Source organism: Eucyclogobius newberryi, unplaced genomic scaffold (genome assembly GCF_026437365.1).
Source record: "Eucyclogobius newberryi isolate DKJ021-1_F unplaced genomic scaffold, fEucNew1.0.hap1 SCAF_12, whole genome shotgun sequence".
In the NCBI taxonomy this organism is placed as follows: Eukaryota; Metazoa; Chordata; class Actinopteri; order Gobiiformes; family Gobiidae; genus Eucyclogobius; species Eucyclogobius newberryi.
This window is the reverse complement of record NW_027315746.1, coordinates 19,088,902-19,110,855: the sequence shown is the minus strand read 5'-3', so window position 1 is coordinate 19,110,855 and position 21,954 is coordinate 19,088,902. Positions and strand designations below refer to the sequence as shown.

The window sequence follows — 21,954 nt, the reverse complement described above, 5'->3', positions numbered from 1 at the left end:
GAGCTGACAAAAATAACCTGGCTTACACTTCAAGTCAGACCAGTTAGTTTTAGGAGCCCATTGATGCTCCACAGTGATATCAGGCTGGACGGTCTGAAAGGGCAGCACCACGCAGAGGCAAACTGCACAGATGAATAAGTCCAATGGAAAATTACAATATTTTGTTGAATGAAGGTTTAAACTGCCAGAAAAAGTCCATTCTTCTGAGTAAATGTTCTTGTATTTTAGATGGAATTGTCTGTGTTGAGACAGGTGTTTCATTTCAAAACTTCCCGCAATATTCTGTATATCTGCCACTGATGTAAAACTATGATAAATATTTATAACACTTGCTTTGGCTGGAATGTTTCACTGTATGACATTAAACTTGTCTCTCTTCATGGGGACAAGCAGATGATGCCACCAGGCCAAGTTATAGGTCAGAACTGTGGAGTGATGATACCGCTCACAGTAGAAATACTTTATTGTGGAACATTACAAGCATTCCCACCAGAAAAGTTACATAGTGCACCTTTAAAATGAACGGTTGCCAGGTAGCATTCTGTCTTTTCTCAAAGGGAAACTGTTTGTTCTCGTTTGTGGTTTCTGTTCTCTAACACGACACTGTTCACCTGCCATGTTAAAATGCTTTATACTCAACAATCTTGACTACAAACAAAATGTATTCACAATCAGCTGTCGACAATGAATAACCTCCAAGCAATAACCTCTTAAAGAGCTTTATAGAAAACTGTTGTTTGATACAAGCAATAAAAAAGGGTGTGGTGTGGGTTGATTTGATCATGTCTAATTGGATCATTGAAGTGACAAATGTGACGTGTACCATCTAAATCAGTCCAGTCTATAGCCTACTGTGACCCTACAGCAGTGACACAAACAGAACAGTGTGAGGGGAAAACGTTGAGACATTTTCAGACGTTTTGAAAGTCTGGAGTTTTTAAACAGGAAAGTGGTGGTTACTGCCAGTTACTGCGTTAAACCACATTTTCCAAACAACCAATACAATGAGCTCAATGTAACACATTTATTAAGTAAAAACACATTTTCAAATGCAATAATGACAATCACACATCAAACAACTTATTTCCAAACTACTTTAAAATTATTCAGTAAAAATATGCTCAAGTTTGTTGTTTTAGATGTGTTAGGTCAGACAGAGCAGTGAGTCCTTGTTTTGAAAGTCCTTAGCCTAATGCTTTGAGTTTCAAGTCCTTTCAAGTCTTTATACCAAGTCAACGGATACAGCTTGTATTTTAGCACATTTTACATAAATTACCTACATAAATTCTAAACCAATAAAAAATCCTGTAACTAATAAGAGTGTGGGACATGTTCTTGTTCATGTTCCATTAAAAATAAGCACTGAAAATAAAACGGCTATAGAACGGCATTTTTTGTAGAGACGCCTCAAGTCACTGGGTTTCATGGTCAAGACCAAGTCGAGTCCCGAGTCTTAGTCCATTTTGTCAGGTCATTAAAATAGTGACTCCAGTCCGACTCCAGTCCATGTCAGGACTTGTAAGCTCATTATAACCTAGAGATAATGAAGTCCAAAGGTAATTATATTCAATTGTTTTCTATCTCATTATCTAATTCTGCAACTTTAAATAAGGTACAAGATTCTAGTCGGACTTAGAAATGCCGTAACCTTTTGTTTTGATAACACCTATGACTAAGGTAACAATTGCTGTCATGTGAAGAGCATAGACACTTCCTGTGTCACTTTCGAGGCCTCTCTAGACCAAACACATTTGCAATGCAGTCACAGACAAAGAACAGCAGTATTATTATTGACAGCAAAATCCCCATTTGTTTCATATTAATCTTATCCTGAAAAGAGAATAAAATCCAACATGTTTATTGATGGCTGAGCGCCTGTGTTAAGTAGGCACACTTTAGCGTGAGAGCAACAGCAGCAGTAGATCCATGTTTACATAAAATTGTATACACACAGATGGTAAGACTATGAAAATGCTGCTTTGCATGGATAGGTGTTTACATAGTAGGGTCTACAGAGCAGAGCTACTTTGACAAGAGAGCAGTAAAGTTTTCCTATCAGCCCTGGGGCTTCCACCTTTACCTGTGGGCGTGTAGCGGTCTTCCAAAGATCATAGATATCCTCTACATGCCCATGTGAAGTCATCATCTGGCTGTAGATACAGGAGTGGTAGGGGGCCTTGGCCTCGCCTGAGAAAAATACATGCTCTTGGGGAGAAACACCCACAGCATTGGCGCAGATGCCCATGAACACATCATCAATGTAAAGTGATGCATTCAAAGTCAGGGAGGCATGATAGATTTTGTCTGCCACATCACTTGAAACCACATAAGCTGCTCCAGCAGTGTAGTCAGGGTATGACAGCCACTGGTACATACTATAGGGCACATAGTACTTGCTGGTTTGGCTTCGCACTGGTGGTGAACCCCTGTGCACTCTGCCGACCCAGAGGTCAGTGATCCCTTTACTGTGCACGTCTTGGATGTATTGTACCAGGTTCGGCATGTGCACAAAGATATCGTCGTCCGCAGTCATGAAGAACCGAGCGTGAGCGCAGTAGTGGTGCATCCAGTGGAACTGCATGAGCAGCTTCAGGGTCAGGTTGTGGAAAGAGTCCGAGAAACCCTGCTGTATTAGATCACTATAAAGCTTGTCTTCAAATTTCAATTGCTCCTGAGGGTCAAGACTGTCACTGTCTGAAGCCACTGTGGCTCCTAACACAAACAGAACTTTAACTGTGACGCCAAGTGACTCCTGGATGTAGGTTTGATTGCCCCAGGTGGATCTGATGGCTTTCCTCCTCTGAATGTTCTCTGGGGATGTTTTAACAAAGAGAAGCAACAGGACATCTTGGTTCTTGCATATTTTTGGATGGTTCAGAAGGTATGGGAAGTTACTGAAGATCAGAGCCTGTTCTCTAGGAATGGTGAGGCTTTTGTTAACCAGACTGAAGCGATTGACCAAGTAGCGAAACGACACAGACTTGACGTGGCTGACTACATTGTTATCGAGCTGCTCCCAGTACACCATGACTAGGGACAACACCAAGCAAGTGGTCATCAGCTGCACACACTGGCATCTCCTCAGCCGACGGAAAGAAACAAGCATCCTGACAGTAGGTCACTCAGTCGCTGTGATGGCTTTTAAACTGAAGTCTCAATGTAGGCACTGGAGGCTCCACGGTTTGTGCACAAGGCTGGGTGGTCCGTCCAGGGGTATTGCTGGAAAAGGGTCTCCATCAGTCACACTGAACAGGTAGGGGCCACCGTCCAAACCCTCTGGGGATTAATAAATCAGAAAAGATCATAGTTAATTATTGTATTGGTTGTTAATATCGATAGTTTTGGTTCTGTCAACGTTTGTAATGTTAGTAGTCCGATTTTATTTTAATTTTTTGCCTCTGCATTTTAATGTAGTACAAATCATACAACATTGGGTGAGGTTAACATGGAAAATATATATAGATTTAGTATTTTGTTCAATAAACCAAAGTACTATTAATCACTTAACTGAGAGAGGTGCAGTAATCCAAAATAAGGTTTGCATCAAAAATAGGCAAGTAGATGTTTGGCGAGAGAATTGTATTAAAGAAAAAGTCACAATTTTTCTTTTGGTTTGTTCAGTGACATGAAGGAAGCAGAAAGGTTTGGAGACACAGGGCTTGTTAACAGGACTGAATGTAAAAGCCAGCACAGCAAATGCAGCCTGCATGGTCCATAATGGGGGGTTTAAGTGACAGACCTCTAAAACCGCTGAGAGGCATGGAAAGCCAGGGGACACAATGGTCTGCGTCAGACCAGCGAGGTAGAAGAATGCAGCATGAGAATAGGCTGTTTCCGCCCGGGCCTGGACTAACACCATGAGGGGATCAGGATGGACCCAGAGCTCGGGATGTCCCAGTGCAGCCTGAGATTTTTTTTTAAACAGGAGAGGGTGACCTGTGCCTAATGAGGTTAATGATTTGTTAATTTACAGAGTAATTTTGGAGGTGGACAGTAACATGTGATAACCATCCTGCTTCAGATTTCACACGGCTTACAACATGAGAAAACCTGACATTACGTGATCAGGTGAGACACATGTTGTTGATCTAAGGAACAACAGATAAACATCGGACTACGAAACTTGTAATATGTAATAACTCGGTATCAAAAACATTGTAGAACTATCTTTGTAACCTTTTCTACCAACGACCTATGAAACACAGAATATGAGAAGAATCAAAGTGCTTCCTCAGATCATTTGTACATACAACACCCCCACCAACCATCCTGCCTAGTCCAGAGTCTGTGAGCAGATGCACAGAAATTGATTCCTGATTCACCTTGCAATGCATGACAGTGTTGGAGCCGTCATGTGGGAACACATGATGGTGCTGGAAATCTGGACAAAACCAAGGTGCACATTTAACGCATCTATTCAGGTTACACACAAATGAGTGAGTGATTTGGATAATACAAAGTAGAAAAAGGAGGCACTCTACAGGTTGGATTAGTCTTCCACAACAATTAAAAAATACTTTTATACTGCAGTAAGTTCTGTAGTAATGATCATCACGAGTCTATCCCCAGCACTAAACCATATCTAGGAGTTGGACTTTTGCTTGTCAAGCATACTTTGAAAGTCACGGTTGGTATAAATAGATTTGTAACACAAACAGGGGGAGTGGTGGAGGACACACGCCATAAAACAACACTTACCATAAAAAAGGAGATACTGAACCACGCCAGCCCTCCTGTCCCTTGGCGTGCTCAGCTTCTCAGCTGAGCGATCACACGGTCCACTCTGACAGAACCACTCTTAAAGTTGGATGTAATGTGCTGCCGTTCGCCTTGATGTTTCTGTCTCCTCCCTCAGGGTGAGTGGGGGTGGCCTACCACTATAGCAGATGTGCACATTAGAATATGTAAAACCAGGAAAGCTTGCTCTCTATATGTGATTCTGGAGTATAGACGAAGAACTGAGCATGTGTTACACTATGATAAACATCCATGTTGCACAAAATATTTGTATATGTGTCACATATTCAGTTTTTCAAGTTTCCGCTTGAAGTTTCAGAACTTAAATTATACAGTCAGTAATGTCCCTTGACCATAGCGCAGAACACAGTAACCTGTAATGAAATCCATTGATCTTATCAAAATAGTTTTATTCTGGACCTTGAGATCAGTCAGATCAGGAAGCTGCACACTGCAGCTGTGTGAAAGTACAACAAAGATGAGGGCAAAGACAACACAAAAGTTCCAAATTGGTATTTACATGTTATTATACATAAACAATTTTATTTTTGATAGTTTGAATTCAAAGCTACAAATAAACTGGAATTACAAAAGTTTGGAGAAATACAAAACCTTGACAGGCTTTCGGACGTAGCAAAGATAGATTTAACAATTAGTTCTTTCAGTTGGAACAAAAAGGTAGCAAAAACACTTATGTAAAAAGCTTTTTTTCTAAAAACTATTATAAAATACCATTCGACTGTCATAGACATTATTTGGAATAGTGTCTTAGTACAATTCAATTGCTTTATTAAAGCAAACTTTAACTTTAAAAAAAAAAAAATTGTTCAACAGCAGTGACATTCAGAGCAGATACAGGGATGTGAAGCTGCTGTAGGAGACATGTAGATGGCTCAGCTTCAGTATCCGAGAGGATTTGATGTGTGATGGATTATAAACATCTCCCTGTTTCTCCATTTTAGGCTAAAGTGCAAAAAGAAGCCTCATTTTGGCTATGACTGTACAATGGTATTTTATAACTAAGCCACTCCCTCATTGTGACATCAGGTGATGCAAAAGAACAAGCCGTCTGTTTTTCCAACCGTCTGAGCTTCTCTTAAAAAGTGGAGTACAGAAGAGTTTGTTGTGCTAGCACTATATATTTTTCTGATAATATATCATTAATATGCAGATGACCATGTCACATCAGGTTACATGATGCACGTCAGTTTCACCCAGTCAGACAAACAGCACTGACCTGCCTTAAAACAGAAAGTTCAAAAACAAACAAAAGCAGTGTGTGTCTGTGCATAGGCCTGACCTGAGCCCGTCTGCAGAGAGCACAAGGGACTGCAACTACCTGACAAACACGGCCAACCAAAGCAGGAGCAGCAGTGCCACGCCGAGCATGAAAGCTGTGGACTTAACATTTAAAAACACGTTGACCTTCAGCTGTCCATACCTCAATATGTAAGAAAGCAACCGATCTGATGTTTAATGACCAAGCCTGGGAACAGGACACAATGGAGCAGCTTAGTCTGATTATCATTCAGCTATTGAGGAAATATGCACAATGACGACAATAAGATTTCATTCAGATTCTGTGACAGGCCCGTTTCAAGGATCCAGTAACACTTTGCATTAGTCCATGTCAACAGTATTTTACAAACTACATCCACATAGCGTTTGTGACAGCAGAGACAAGAGCCTCTACCCTGAGGCCCCCCCCCATCTCCACTGAGTTTGCTCAAAGAACCTGATGTCTAACACCATTTCTGAGGCTTGAGGATACACGTTGCGCATAGGACACTTTACCATTAGCTCCACATTGTCTACTACAGAAGGACCTCCTGAATTTTACTGACACACTTCATTCTCATAGCTCATATACATTTCTCAAGAGCCAAAAGTATGCTTCTCTCCAACACCAGATGACAAAGGTTTAGTAAAATCCAGATTTTAAAGAACATTATACAAAAACACAGCATTGATGTATGTAATATGCACACACTAAACTGAAAAAAAACCAAAGTCATTCAAGTTTCATGAAGGATCCAAGTGTGATTTTCTTTTCTTTTCTTAGTTTGTTTCAATGAGCACATTGAAATACCTCCTTCTGGTCAGTCTTAGTTCTTAAAAGTCCGTACACACCTCTTGTTTGTCTGATGCATGTGGAACAGGTGTAGTACAGTCATTAGTGTGCATGGGGGGGCTTCCATTTGGCTTTATAACCAGACCATGGCCTCAGGTGGGACTACAGCAGTGTTACGGACAGGCAGCGCAGTCGGTTGGTTTGGCTATGTACACATTCGTAGTCGCTCCATGGTTCCCCCAGACCTGTGTCATTTTCTCAGGTCCAATACACAAACCTGCAAAGACAGAGAGCATGTTAGAACCTTAGAAATGTGCTAAAAGAATTATTACCGTAATTATTGGATTCAACTTTGTACATCATAAACTAAATGATAACCCAGACACATGTGACTTTGGCATGTAAGCAGTTGATCTATCAGTGTGGACAGCCGTTTTAATTCCCAGAAGATGAACTTACAGATCCATCCGACGCGCTGGCCCCAACTTTGTCTCCTGTGGCGTTCCAGCAAACCTCAAAAATGCCCCCAGTCCCACGGTAGCTGTGGACCAATGCTCCAGTCTATAACAACCAAACACATAAAAAGTATTACATCTAGTACATCTAGAAACACCACGTTTCCACTTATAGCTATGAGCAGAACAGGCCATAAAGGATTGTGTCCCTCAAAGGCTCCCAGCCTTTTTCACCAACAAAGGAGACACCCACTGGAAATGTATTCATATCTACTGTAATGCAAATAAATCATTTTAGTTAATTATATTTGAATTGAGGAAAAACTACTTGAAACTATAAATATGGAATTGTAGAAAGATTCAGTAGTCGTCATCTTGACACTGTTGTTTTTTTGAAAATAAAACGTTTCAACTCTCATCCATTCTCAATCTGCGGATCAAGTCTGAGAACTCAGATATTTATCTCACTCTGTGTAGGCCCTGCCCTCCTGATGATGGTTATTTACAGTTTCACTTAAAACTACTCTTCTTTGTATCCCAACAGCCCTGTAATGGGCTGCCAAAATCCTACGACTCGACTCAGCCCTTCTTTAATGCATTTCAATTTGGCGCTACCTCCTCAGACCAGGAACATTTTAGTACCCTCTTCCCCCTTGGGAAGTCGAAACAAGTCGAACTAAGCAGGGACTAAACGTGACGTCCACAGAGCGTCAGACACTGATTGGATAAAGGTGTAATGTTTGTGCAGCAGGAGACAGAACACCGCTGTGTCTTCTGTAAAACAAGCTGTGCTCTACAGGAGTTTAGAGTCGTCACCATTTATAAACGTGAGACATAAAATGCACAAACCCTAACCACAAACATGAGTCTTATAACATACATATGATCCCTAAAACCTAAAGAAAGCAAAACAAATCCATCGCACCTTAGCAACAGCAGTTTCCTGCATCCGGAGAGGAGAAACAAATGCAGAGAAAGTTGACGTTGAATAAGTCATTTTGTGTTTACGCTAGCTTTAGCCTCGTCTCACAGCACCACAAACTTGGAATTATTCAACTGACTAAAACAGTTATCACGGCAAATTACATCAACTGACACTTTGCTTGTCCCCTGCCACAGAGTTTAAATAAGGTTGCAGACACATTTCCAACAGTTCAGACCTGAGTATTCCAGATGTGGACACACTTGTCGAAGGAGCCACTGGCCAGGTGTCTGCCATCTGGACTGAAGGCCACGCTGTAGACGGGTTCCTGATGCCGCGTCAGAGTGTGGATGCACACGCCCCGCTCCACGTCCCACAGCCGAACGGTGGAGTCAAAGGACGCACTGGCCCAGCACAGAGGGGATTAGGCCAACATACTCAACACATGGCTCACATTACAACACAAAATAATAATCACACCTGGCCAGCATGAGATTGGCACTGGGGTTGTTGGTCCCGGGGCCCGTTGGGCTCCACTTGATTGTATAGATTTCTTTACTGTGCGCTTGAAGGTCATGAACACATGTGTCCTGTTTCATACTCCAGATCTAAACACAAGAGTTTGTAGGTTTATTAGGACAGAATACTACAGCTTTGTAAATCATCATCATAATACTGATCTAACCTTCAATGTCATGTCGTCAGAACAAGACGCCAGCAAACTACCAGTGGGATCCCATTTAATAGCATTCACCTCATTCTGTGTAGTTGAATACAATACATGATAGTTATAAAACATGCTCTGCGGTGTATTTCAACATAGAAATGGTGATTTGTATCTATGTAAATGTCATCAATAGTGACTTACAGTGTGTCCCTGGAAGGTCTTGACGGGCCGGTCCTGGCCCAGTTTACACACATGTATGCACATGTCTGTGCTGCACGAGGCAAACGTGTTGTTACTTTGCCAATCTACGTCCAGAGCAGGAGCTGTGGGAAGAATATGTTACAAATGAGGACAATTTAGGCTTTGATGATGAAACTAAAATTGTGCTGCCAATAGCATCATGCAGCTTTTAATAATTAAATGTTTTTGCTCATACAAAGATTGGCTTGTCCTTGGTGTGACAAGTGTAGCTCTATTGTTAACATCCATTCAGCTTCACCAGAATATTTCTGACATCCAGGCTCAGCTAACCATTGTCAATGTTAGCAGCTACCATTTTAATCCAGATAAACAGGGTCATCTTTCAGAGCACCACATATACAGTGAGGAAAGTAAGTATTTGAACATATGCGATTTTGCAAGTTCTCCCACTTAGAAATTATGGAGGGGTCTGAAAGTTTCATTGAAGGTGCATTTCCACTGTGAGAGACAGAATCTAAACAAAATCAGGAAATCACATTTTATGATTTTTAAAATAATTTAGGTCTGTGTGGAAGAGTGGGCCGAACTCCCTGCTGCAGAGTGTGCAAATCTGGTGAAGAACTAAAAGAAACCTTTGACCTCTGTAATTGTAAACAAAGGCTTCAGTACCAAATATTAACACCGATTGTCTCAAGTGTTCAAATACTTATTTGCAGCAATAACATACAAATAAATTATTAAAAAAATCATACAATGTGATTTCCGGATTCCATCTCTCACAGTAGAAATGCACGATGAAAATTTCAGACCCCTCCATAATTTTTAAGTGGGAGAACATGCAAAATCACAGGGTGTTCAAATACTTACTTTGCTCACTGTATACAAGGCCTTCAAAAAGGCCAGGACTATGATGTCCAAAAGGTAAAACCAGAATAATGAGTCATATTTCAATACAGGACCCAGTGAAAGAGACAAACAAGTTACTCACTTAAGCCCATTTTGGTTCAACACACTTCTTTACTAGTGCATTTGTCCCTCACCTGAGTGGAAAGGAAACTGCTGCTTTGCCTCTCCCGTGTGAGCGTCCCAGATTATTGTTGTCTGTTGCAAAAGGAAAGATCAATATAACCACTGTACATTCTGTCGTTATATTTTTTGTAATGTGCCAAAAAATAATGATGGCAACTCGATTACAAGTGTAAAGTATGGATGTATCACACAATTGCACTTTCTTTGGTGGTAATTTGGTTTGTGTGCACTAAATGACATGAGAGAATTTTGTGAATGGCAAGTCTAGATTTCTAAATTAATGCTTTACTTGCTTACAAAGTGTCACGGTCATAATGGGCTCGACACACTTCCATTTCCAATAGAATGTGAGGCTGTTTGCTGCAGGTCATCGCTGCCCATGTGTTGGCTGGGCGCTTTCGTTTGTCGCCTCCCGTGTGTCGAGCCCATTATTCTACAAGAGGGAAGCATTTCTCACCTTGTCTACACCAGCACTGAGAATAAAGTTTCCCTTCTTGTTCCACTTGAGTGCAAATATAGGTCCTTTGTGCTGCCCTAAAGTACTTGCCAGGTTACCTACAATGGAAGAAATGGTACACAGAAATTAATTCATACATGATGGAAAATAACGTGAATTAACTTCTAACAATTAACACATTAATACATACCGTCTTTTGTCCATATTCTTGCAAAACCATCATATGAACCTGTGGCAAGTAGCGTGCCTTCACTCTGTAAAAATGGCAAAAAGAATTCCTCAGTGGAACTGCTGTGACTGTCATTGATGAAATTTCACCAAATAGTTTACATTAAATACATAAATACATTAAATAGTGGCATATTTAGCAAAGCCAGTATAAATTTAGAGACTTTTCCATTCAGTGTTTAAGGTGTAGGTAAAATGTTGTTGGCCATTCACTGATAAAGAAACTAACTAGTAATGACCATTAATTCAGACAAAGCCTATAACTTCTAACACCATCTATACTACAGCAAAGATCAAAAACACATCGTCAACAAAGAGTACATTGTGATGGCGTTTCTTCTATTACTGAAGACCTGACAACGGGATAGATCCAAAGCCTTCTGCACTCACATTCCAGTCGAGTGAGGTGACGTCTTTGTTGCTGGGAACGTCCTGGCCTCCTTCCCGAATGCAGTGCCTCAGAACCAGCTGAGTGGACCCGCCTGAGCTGTTCTCACTCAGGTTCCAAATACGAGCCGTTGAATCCCCAGACCTATAAACAACATCATTTACAACATTTACCCAGGATCAAGATGAACATTTGTACAGAGTCGGTAAAGTACATTGAACAAAAATATAACTCTTCTGTATTCTCACAAATTTGTCAAAATCTGTTTTACTGACCAATTCATATTAATAATCCATTTCACCTAATAATTTTGGCAAATCAAAATGCACATTAGACGGCATTTTAAGTTCCCGATCCAGAGCATCTCAAACATGCTCAATTAAATGTAATTTTGTTTTCACTCCCAAATTGAGCTTCTCTTAAAAAGTGGAGTACAGAAGAGTTTGTTGTGCTAGCACTATATATACACAGGACGTTCACAGGGATTTAGCAAATAGATAACTGTCCCAGCATTCCCCATCCTTAGACCCTTCTTCTTGGCAAAGAAAATCTACAACTAGGAACCTCAGGGAGAAACACAGTTGAATAGATTCTGTGGTGTGGGACGGGCTGGGACAAAATTGCGGGACCTGCGGGTTGGAAAAAACCCTAAGCTGCTCATCACTAGCGTATACAACTGCGTGTTTTAGTTCCTGCGAAATAGCTATCAAAATCTGTGCCAAATACACATAAAACATTTAGAGGCAGTCAATTTAGTAGATAGAGTACAATAGATTTTTATAAGTGATAAGTTTACTGGACTTTTACTTAGCATTTTAAACATATCAGTACATTTATTTTTGACCAATTTAGCAGTATATGTTTACAAGCATTTGACAAGTACTCTTATGTAAAAAGGAAGCTATGAAATAGTGAAGATAGCTGACCCTGATGCTAGCAGGTCATTTACTGGGTTCCAGGCGCAGATGAAAACCTCAGATTCGTGGCCCCTCAGGACCATGGCTTTACTCTGGGGAATCTCCACATCCCTGTCCATCTCCATCATCTCTGAATGGTTATCTGTGGAAAAACACGTGTTATACTACGGTACGTTTCATCTAAATAAAGCTGAAAGTCTAGCCAGGCACAGTCATATTTGGGTTTATGGATGATCTGTGGCGTCTGAACATGGCCGGAGTCGGAGAGGAGGGGCATGGACTAGCTTACTGGCTAAAATGTGCGATCCGTTCTCTTCACCGTTTGCAGTGCACTCTCCGTTCTTGGCGCTTCCCTGGATCCCGCTGCCGGCCGCTGCCTGCTGCTGCTGCGCCATCTTGTCTCTGTACGCCTGTTGTCTGGTTTGGACCACATCTGGCATCACAGCATCAATCAGAGACAGGGACTCAATGGGCCTCCCATCGAACAACGTCCCATCCTGCATGACGTTAACAGCAATGAGAAACAAGCTGCAGTATGGCCTGGGGGTTAGTGGCAGGTTGCTACTAGTGCCTAGTTTGTGAATTTTGTTCAGTGACAAAGGCAGAAAAACTTGGCAAAACAATGAGATATGAGACAGAGCTACAAATGTTTTTTAATTCAAAACCAGCACCAAGGTAAAGGTGTCACACAGTGTCACACTCTCATGACTGCCAACCTGTGTATGTCTCCTTAAAATAACGCATCACAAAATATTACTCCATAAAAATCAAAAAGCGGTGAATGTGACAAAGTGGTCATTATATCAAAGAACATTTGATTTTAAGGCATCACCTCATTGATGCTGACTTCAGCCTCCACATACTGCAGACCCTTCTGGATGATGGATATAAGGGCAGCAGGGGGCACTAGAGCTCCATTGATGTTGGACTGGCTGATGTGGCTCTCTATGCCAAAGGTAAATGCAGAGTGAGAGAAGCCTGGAATAATCAGAAAATAATCAAAACAATGTTATAACAGTAATCTGACATATACTAGGGCCTATGCTGATGACGCACCTGACTCCTGCAGATATCTGTAAACCAGGAAGTTAACCTCATCACTGCTTATGCTCATTTTGGGTCCTGGTGATCAAACCATTGGCTCAGCACAGGAGAGGGGCCTGTAGGGAAACAAAAAGTGAGCGCAGTGCCACATAAGGGATCGTTTTCCTACTGCTGCATTAACATTCTTTTGTAACATAAATAGATATTAAAAAGTGTCATGACATTAGAGGGCATGGAGCCAGGTGTCGACTCACAGGATGGGGTTACATCACGATTCACAGCACACAGCAAGTGCCGCACACAGCTAAACCAAAGAAGTGGTGGTCGACTAAAGACATGGCCTGTCGATTAGTCAACTAAAATAGGCCAGGCGTGGCACTGGCAGACCTCTAAAATGATTTAGTACACCTATGATCTGACCATGTCTAACACAAAATCAACACACAAGATTGTAGAAAACAGCAGATTTTGATAAAATGGCAGATTAACAAACATCTATTCGCAACGCTCCATACAGCTAACAGCCGTCTCCTTTCTGCTGTAGTCTATAGACTCCTCGACAAAGACACTGTTGACCGATTAGTTAACTAAACAAAGGTCTACAGCCCTATTGTAAACAACCCCAAGTCTGACCTAAATATGACAATTCAACTTAGAGAAGTATTCTATCAAGTGTGCTTAACAAGGAAGGCTGATCAATGGAGCAACCAAATCAATGAAAATGACCGTCAGTTGTGATGTTTTTAAAAACTATGGGACTAATGAAGAGAGGACCATTAAAAGTAACAAGAAGAAGAGAAGAAGGTAGTATGGGGAGGAAGAAGAGGACTCGGGGTTGCGCAGTGGGCAGTCCGGAGGGACAAGAGATGGCGAAGGGGAGTGGACCGATGGTCAGTAGTGATCTGGACAGTGGGGAGGAGCAACCTCCTGTGGATGTTGGTACCCGGAAACGTAAAATGTCCTTTGGGTCGTCTGTGTCGGAGGGCTCTGGTAGTGAGATGCAGGATGGAATTGCAAATATCAGGAATGAGAGCACAGAGTGAGAGATGTTCATGAAGCTTGCACAGGAAAATGCATAATTTAAGGAGTGGAGTCCAGTGGTGTTGACGATGAGCCTAAATCAGGCTGTGGGAGAGTCCTTAGAGATGGCTCGCTGCTGGTTGTGTGCAAAGACGCGGCTCAGCGAAGGAAAGCGATTGTGATTGTGATTAAATGTCTGGGTGGAAAGAGCGTTCTCGTTTCAGGAGGAGGAGTTATCACAGGCGTCCCTACGACGGTGACTGTGGATGAGGTAAAGGAGAATTTAAAAGAGTGAAGGTTCCAAGAGTGAAGGTTCCAAGAGTAACTCCAGTAATCACAATTACAGTGGGTGGATGCACTGGGAAGGAGGAAGAAGAGGGGCATTCATGTGCTTTGAACTTGTGGGCTTTGAACTGAAGAATTAAGTCTAAAGAATAAAAGTCTAAAATCTTAAGTCTGGCGGTAATGTAACATTTGGATACCAGCCGCCATAAAACACCGAAGAAGTAGAAGAAGTAGAAGTAGAAGAAGAAGAACGGCATTAGCCCATTTTCAACCCTCAAAATGAGGAAGTATGTATTCAAATTTATCCTAACATGTGGCGCCTGGTAGCTAGGTAAATTGTACTTTTGCCAGGCTCCATGCGCAAAAGTGCTAACATCCCCATTTCTCTGAACACTGTCCTGTCCAGCTCACATGAAGCATTCGGCACGTCGCTAGCGTTTACATGCAGTAGCCCACACACAACTTCAGAACTGAGAAGTGAAGCAGAGGCACACCGCCAATTCTGGAGATAATTCAGCTCAGAGCAGTTTGATTAAGTGCTGCTTTTACAATATACTCTGTGGGGGTGAAACTAAATGTGTTTTATCACTATTACTTTAATGCACAATATTATTATAATAACTATTTTACCAACCAACTAGAATGTGACAGAGTAAATAAAATACACACTACCCATGAGATCGAGAGGTTTTCAAATCCCTGCCATGGCAGTCGTGTTTTCAGTGAGAATTTTTGGGCCCTGAAGAGAAAAAAAAAGACAAAAAGAATAGGTAAACACATTGGTAAGTAAATAATGGCTGGAATTTGAATTAAAATGTTTGGAAATGTTTTGTTCGGATGATATAATTGTTTATATAGAGACATTTCAATATTGTACAATCACTTGCAAAATAAAACTAGGTCCAGAGCAAATTATAGATGTGTGTATATATACATTTCTGGGATAAATCAAAAATGTCAAATGTTGCAATTAGATGAAATTAGAAAAACAAGAAACGCAGCAATGAAGCCATATAAAATTGTATACTTTGCCTCAAATAAATAATACAGTGCATTGTGTTACCAAGTTTATGTATTAAAAGTGAAATATATGTTTTTGATAGAGGGAGGTTGCATGTTAATGGTTCACATGACACCTGTCACCACAGGACACAAGTAAATTAAAATAGGATTAGGCTTAACCTGGTCAGTGGAATTCAGGTAGCGACATCTTTAGAGTAGCATACACGCAAAAACTGTATAACGCAATGAATTAAGCTTAGATCAATTCAAAAATGACTAGTTTGCTTCACAGGGCGCTCGCTGATAGGCGTTAGCCCATTGGCTGCTCTGCTGTGGCAGTACCCTTCACCAAACACGCTAGTTCGGCATGGTCCTGGAACTATTTACATTTTATAGATGAATGTTCATACTTCAAACGCAGTCATGTCAAACTTTTAGTCTTGGTTGTAATGCAGTTTCATAGGAACAACACGTATGTATATGTAAGAGCAAGCGCGTAGTATAAAACGATCAATTTGTATTAAATTAAACCTGCTAACATTAGCAGCTAGCCCTAGCATGCTAAGCTAATGACAGAGGTGCTACATGTTTGCTTACATACCTACTTTAGTCAGTGGGTGTATAGGCTTGTCCGTTACTCTTGGAGCTAAAAAAATCATACTATTGTAAGTTATTTTTGGACGCTTTTTGCAACAGCGCGCATAAAAGGTATAAAAATGTATGCTAAAAGCAGGCGGTAAGGGCCAGCAGCGGCTACAGAGACACACGCCACAGCATAGTGACCCGTCACGAGAAAATGAGCTGCCTGAAACTACTGTTATTTTAACGATTCTGTTTAGTATCAATGAGTATATCATATTATACATGTATACATTATATTATATCATATAATATAATCATATCATCATTTTATACAATACTATATTATATCATATTATATTATACAATATAATATAATATAATGTTATTAGTGTGTAGAATGGTATCGTATATAATACTGTACCATACTATAGATTACTACACAAACCTTTACCCTCCATATGATGACGATGGGAAAATAGTTTTCCAAGCTAAATAAAACACGATAAATTCCTTTACTGACACAGATAGCTCTGAAAGTTGGTTGCGGAGCGCGCCACTCCTTCAGCAGTCATAACAAACGCGTCCCTCTCCCATCCCCCGCTCAGCTCATGTTGGCGTGGCGGGTCTTCACTGGCTATGGATTAATGGCCCCTCCCCCTCCGCTTCAATCGTTGCTCAGACTGGGAAAGTCAAAAACAGTCTTTCGTCATCATTTCAATCTGATTTAATCTGATTTATACTTTTTATTAATTCTACATGTTCTCATGCATCTTTAACTGTTCTTAATGTTAACTGTGCGAAGCCAATACGATAAAATCGTTACTATATTTTGTTCAACTCTGTCATATTTCATTTGCCTTTTTAGACTCATTATGTTTTTGTTTGGCCATGTTTTAAACAATGTCGGCAGATACAAAGTGTTTTAATTCATGGCCCACGTTGGCCATGACATTAGCCAAGGCCAAGCGTTCTCACAGTTATGAGTAGTGACTTTACTCAGGAACTTATCTCATGTCTCTGGCTTATAGGAAATACAGTTTATGGGCTATAATGATTGTGAAAATGTTACATCCAATCCAATACACGATATCACCTGCATGAAAAAGACCTTGACTACTTCTGACTAAATTCAGGCTACTATAAAAACTAAGAACTTGATTTTCATCCATTAGCAGTAATGACACAAATGATCTAATCACTTTTAAGGACAACTCCCTTTAATTTTCCAGTTAAATAATGTATTGAGACCACAGCGCCCCCCTGTGTCCAAACGCTCTTCTACGCGGCCCATTCAGACCTTCAATAAGTATCAGTTAGTGCCGTCTCATGTTCAGATGTATGTGGTTGTCTCGCCTTTACAAACGTGGCTGTAGATAAATGGTCACCACAGTGTCACCCCGGCCAGCTGCTATATTTGGCAGTTACAATTGGGATTATTTGAGTCTCGTTTTCAGCATGACTTCATTGTGTGAGGAACTATAACTTGTAGATACAGGTATGGCTGGAATGGCACTTTGAGTTTAAATAAGAGGTAGCCAGCTGCTGTGCAGGGCAAGCACATGGAGCATATTGGAATAGACACTGCTGACAACTGTCTGAATCCCAAAGTGGAGTATAATAGCGTGGATTATAATAACAATCTACTGGACCAGAGGTAGGGCCCTGACTGAGTGGATATTTTACTGCTATTTCAACACAGCATATTAGACAACTGAAAAGCTGTTAAGAATTATAACTATTTGTTTTGTGCAATCAACGAGTTTAGAGACCAGAGTGCACTTAAGGGACAAAGGGCTGTTGTGGCACTGAAATCCAATCTAGCATGTATTCCATTGGAACAATATCTTTATAAAGAATACAATCTAAGTAACATAATTCATTAAGATTTTTGGACAGTTTAAACATTTAGGTTTATTGGATTAGTGTGCAACATTTAGTCAGCAATGATACATTTCATGTAATGTGATTTTGTTCGATAAATCAGATATAATATGATCTCAATTACAATACAAATATCTGCTGTCTCATATTTAACCTATTGTCTATGTGTTTTATAATTTGGAAATCTTTTTATGTATATAAATGGTGATTCAAATATCAATGTCACAATCAGGCCTAGAATAATTGCGTAATGATGAATGGTTAAATAATTGATCTTTAAGTTCGTACACATTTAGGTTATTTATGGCAATTTTCACCTTTATTTTTTTACTACTACATTCTAAATCTTACACTAAAGTTGAGATGACTTGCAAGTTGATGCTAGTTGCCTGTGATGTATGGTGTGTCATTGAGTGCATTTTAAGGCGGAGAGAACTCCAAGCACCTGACATGAAAGCAATAATCACTGGAAGGACGAGGCAAAAATACATCTCGAGACATTTTTCATCAAAGAGCGCGCTGATAGCAGGATGGGCTCTGAATGCCATTGGGCTGCAGAGCATGGTGCTAAGAGTAAACACTAAGGCAAATGTGTAGGATCAAAACCATTCCCCAGAGACACATGACGTCAGGTATACTTTTATAGTTTCATTTCTCTTCAATAAAAAACAAACATCCTCTTCCATAATCATGTGGTTTCATACCAGTCATTTGAGACTAATGCGACTCATTTTGGCTTTTGGGTCTTGGATGAAAAAGTTGTGGGAAATGGAACATCTTTAACGGTGAAGTTTGGTCAGATGTACTTTACAGTTCCACAGCAAAAGTTCACCTCAGTGCACTATAACTCACATAAGGGATACAATTTAAATACAGAGATGGGTAGAGTTACCAAAATATGTACACAGTTAAGAGTAATGTTACTTCAAAATAATATTACTCAAGTAAAAGTAACGGTTGAAGACTCAAGAGTAAAAATGTTCAAATAATTTTAATATTGTCAACATAAAGCTTTTTAGTGAAGTGCAATTTCTTTAAAATGTTAGTCAAGTAAATCAAACTTAAAATAGTCAAACCCTACTACAGAAGTACAGATATCATGAATGTTTTGTTGTACCGTTATGCCAGGTATCATGTATAGTCTAAAACATCTATTTTTTTTACTTAATCTGTTTTTTACAGTCGCCCTTCGAGGCAACTGCTGTTGTGATTTTGAGCCTTACAAAAATAAACTGAATTGAAAATAGAAATTATTATGTGTAAATGAAAATAATATAGTCAAAATAAATGTGTAATTTTATTCAATTTCACATCCTTATACCCCGTAAATGTAAAGTTGTTTGTGATTTTGTGTCTGTTATGTGAACGTACAAGGTCAGACAGATAGGCTGGTCCTCCATATATCATTAGTCGCAGCGTCAGTGGTCATGCCTTATAAGTTATTGTGTAGGAAGTCACCACACTGTGTCAGCCTGACCTCAGTGGTGAGGCTGCAGCTATTTCCCACAAAACCCTTTCTGCTCTGTTTTTGTTGAATATAAGTATATACACAATATAAACATGAAGTAAAGCTGGGTTTCAGAAAAAAGCGCAATGTTCTACAGGCCTGTAACATTTAAAGGGGATTGGTGCCACGTAAAATGACTTTGTTATTAATTATTGCTATGCAGATTCTTATTGCAATATAGCAAGTAAAGGTTTTATAGTCACTAATAGAAATTATTATCTTCAACATTTGTGAATTTCCCTTCAATCCAATACTTCCCACTTGTAAGCTTTGTGGAAGTGGATCCATATTTGTTTAGGACCTTTGACTAGCCCCTGTGACCATCATGTTATATTTTAAGCGCTTGAAACACATATAATATCAGGACCAAGGCCTACAGAGGGATTGTGTCAAGAGGGTCAACCTATCCCTCAAATTCTAAATTAAAAGTCTAATGTTTAACTTCACTATATTCTATTCTGCTTCTATAGTACTAATCAAATGGCTGTGACCGCTCGCCATGTATTGAATACCATTTGTTTTTTTGTGTAAAACAGGAGCTGTGACAGGACAATCACTTTGTGTTGACAGAGGCCAATACACCAGGTACACCTCAGCCTCATTAACACCTTTTATTTGTGACTATCAATCTTGTTGTTTACTCTTCGTAGCATGTCATTGTGGGCAAAATGCTATGTTTGCTTGGTATTGGTGAGCAGTCTTTTTGCTTCACAACCTCACACTGCAGTCAACTAATGACCACTTCTTCATAATTTGCATTACCGACATTTTTATTATTGGGTTGAAACCATGCACCAAAGGTATAGTGTTATTGTGGCTTATATTTTTGAGTTCATTCTTAGGTATGTTTTTTGCAGGTCATTCCAACAATCTTTACGTTCTGGATCAGCAAGCGACAGAAGAAGCGGATCATCTCGAAAGATGTTCTTTGTGGCAGGTGCAAAAAACTCAGGAAGAGGAGGAGGCGGAGGAGGGGGGAATGAAAGAAGGTAAATATCCTAGCGAGAAAACAAGGGTTTGATGTATTTTATTATGCAGGGGCCAATATTTCACTATTGTTCTCATCAGGTCAATTTATCAAAAGTTTCGAGAGGTGGATATATTGGAAAAGAAGACCACAGATACAGCTCTGAAGGCTGGAGAGGACCGGGCAATTCTTCTGGGTTTAGGAATGATCTTGTCTTCAGTCATGATGTATTTTGTTTTGGGGATCACTATGTTGCGCTCTTATGCAGACAGGTCCGTTCACTCATTTAAATGACTGAAATGTGATGAAAACATTTGATGCATCTTGGTTTAAAAAAGGTATTCATGTGTGCCAGTGTGTGGACAGAGGAGGGTGTGTGCCTGGTGCTTAACTCCACAGTGACGGCTGACATGAACTGCTCCTACAGCTGTGGCTCTGACTGCTGGAGAGTGTCTAAGTACCCCTGTCTACAGGTGTACGTCAGCATCAACAGCACGGGGCGCATCAGCCGCCTGTCCCGCAACGAGGAAACCCTGGATGCCAGCTCAGAGGTTAACATGTGCATCTTTTGCTTATGTTTGCTCTTAACCCTAACACTTAACACTTACTGAAACATTGTATTTATAGACTGTACTGTATTTTGTCTGGCAGCATGGCCGAACTGCCAAAACAAATGATTTGTGGGACACTTAATCTTGGATCTTGACTTTTGAACTATATTGCTCTTGCATAGAAGACATGTAATTGCTTGTTTTCTGATTTTATGATGTGACCATTTAATGAGTGGCAGAAGAAAAACAACTATTTTAGAATTTTGTGCGATCCTGTGTGGATGGCCATAATAATATTATTGATCACTTTACAATGCGTTAATTGCCTAATAACAATAACACATGTGTATAAGTTACCATCGTGTCCTTCCTTCTATCTGCAGTGCTTCTATGTGCCGCGATGCCAGAGGGACAGTTTGGCGATGCACTCCATGATTGTGAACATTTCAGAGCGTCTCAAGGTCAACCAACAGGTCTCTTGTTTCTACGACCCACAGGAGCAGCAGGAGGCTGTGCTGCTGACGCGCCTTTACGACCACAGTGCGGTGTTCCACACACTGCTGTGGCCTTCGTGCATGCTCACCGGAGGGGTTCTGATCATACTGATGGTCAAACTCACACAGTACCTCTCCAGACTCAGTGACAAGATTGAGAAGATCAAGAGGTGAACTACATAGAGGACTATAAACACTTTGGTGACACATTGTTTTGAACCAAGTGCCCTTGCTGTGACCTCCCATAAACTTTCCACTTCGAATGAGACATGTGGAACAGCTGACTCTCAGAGCACAGTGAGGATGTTTACACAATGGACTGAATGTTCTCAGTTGGAAACTGCACTTACATTCAAGACACTGCAGGCTATCTTACATGCCTATGTTTACAAAAAATATATTGACATGAATCACATTGAGGCCCTGTTGTATCAATGACACCGATAATGCACTGTTCTGTATGATTATTTTATATGAAGAAATGACCAAAATAAAATGCAGCTTTTTCTGGAATGGTGTTTTTAAATAGTAACCATAAAGCTGTCAAAT

General features: G+C 40.3%; 3 protein-coding genes across 5 annotated transcripts; 1 reads left to right on the top strand and 2 right to left on the bottom strand.

Annotated features, from left to right (window-relative positions):
* Positions 1–1,842: 1,842 nt before the first annotated feature.
* Positions 1,843–4,821, bottom strand: LOC140356342 (lactosylceramide 1,3-N-acetyl-beta-D-glucosaminyltransferase A-like). The gene is made up of 2 exons (XM_072441216.1): positions 4,699–4,821; positions 1,843–3,276 (listed from the first exon to the last, which is right to left on the bottom strand). The coding sequence occupies exon 2, from the start codon at positions 3,104–3,106 to the stop codon at positions 1,964–1,966; it is 1,143 nt and encodes a 380-aa protein (XP_072297317.1). The 5' UTR covers positions 3,107–3,276; positions 4,699–4,821; the 3' UTR covers positions 1,843–1,963.
* Positions 4,822–5,130: 309 nt separating this feature from the next.
* LOC140356341 (F-box-like/WD repeat-containing protein TBL1XR1) lies at positions 5,131–16,193 on the bottom strand. Of its 3 annotated transcripts, none has more exons than XM_072441213.1 (16): positions 16,029–16,193; positions 15,094–15,160; positions 13,129–13,232; positions 12,905–13,050; positions 12,362–12,569; positions 12,082–12,214; positions 11,158–11,299; positions 10,730–10,793; positions 10,540–10,637; positions 10,094–10,154; positions 9,054–9,175; positions 8,871–8,945; positions 8,666–8,793; positions 8,424–8,589; positions 7,268–7,369; positions 5,131–7,085 (listed from the first exon to the last, which is right to left on the bottom strand). In XM_072441213.1, the coding sequence occupies exons 3-16, from the start codon at positions 13,184–13,186 to the stop codon at positions 7,059–7,061; spliced, it is 1,530 nt and encodes a 509-aa protein (XP_072297314.1). In that variant the 5' UTR covers positions 13,187–13,232; positions 15,094–15,160; positions 16,029–16,193; the 3' UTR covers positions 5,131–7,058. The 3 variants fall into 3 exon arrangements, with proteins under 3 accessions (XP_072297314.1, XP_072297316.1, XP_072297315.1); XM_072441215.1 differs by having other exon boundaries at positions 12,392–12,569; XM_072441214.1 differs by having other exon boundaries at positions 16,025–16,102.
* A 3,837-nt stretch (positions 16,194–20,030) lies between these two features.
* On the top strand, positions 20,031–21,895 carry LOC140355715 (calcium-activated potassium channel subunit beta-2-like). The gene is made up of 4 exons (XM_072440371.1): positions 20,031–20,382; positions 20,462–20,632; positions 20,716–20,911; positions 21,295–21,895. The coding sequence occupies exons 1-4, from the start codon at positions 20,183–20,185 to the stop codon at positions 21,577–21,579; spliced, it is 852 nt and encodes a 283-aa protein (XP_072296472.1). The 5' UTR covers positions 20,031–20,182; the 3' UTR covers positions 21,580–21,895.
* Positions 21,896–21,954: the final 59 nt, after the last annotated feature.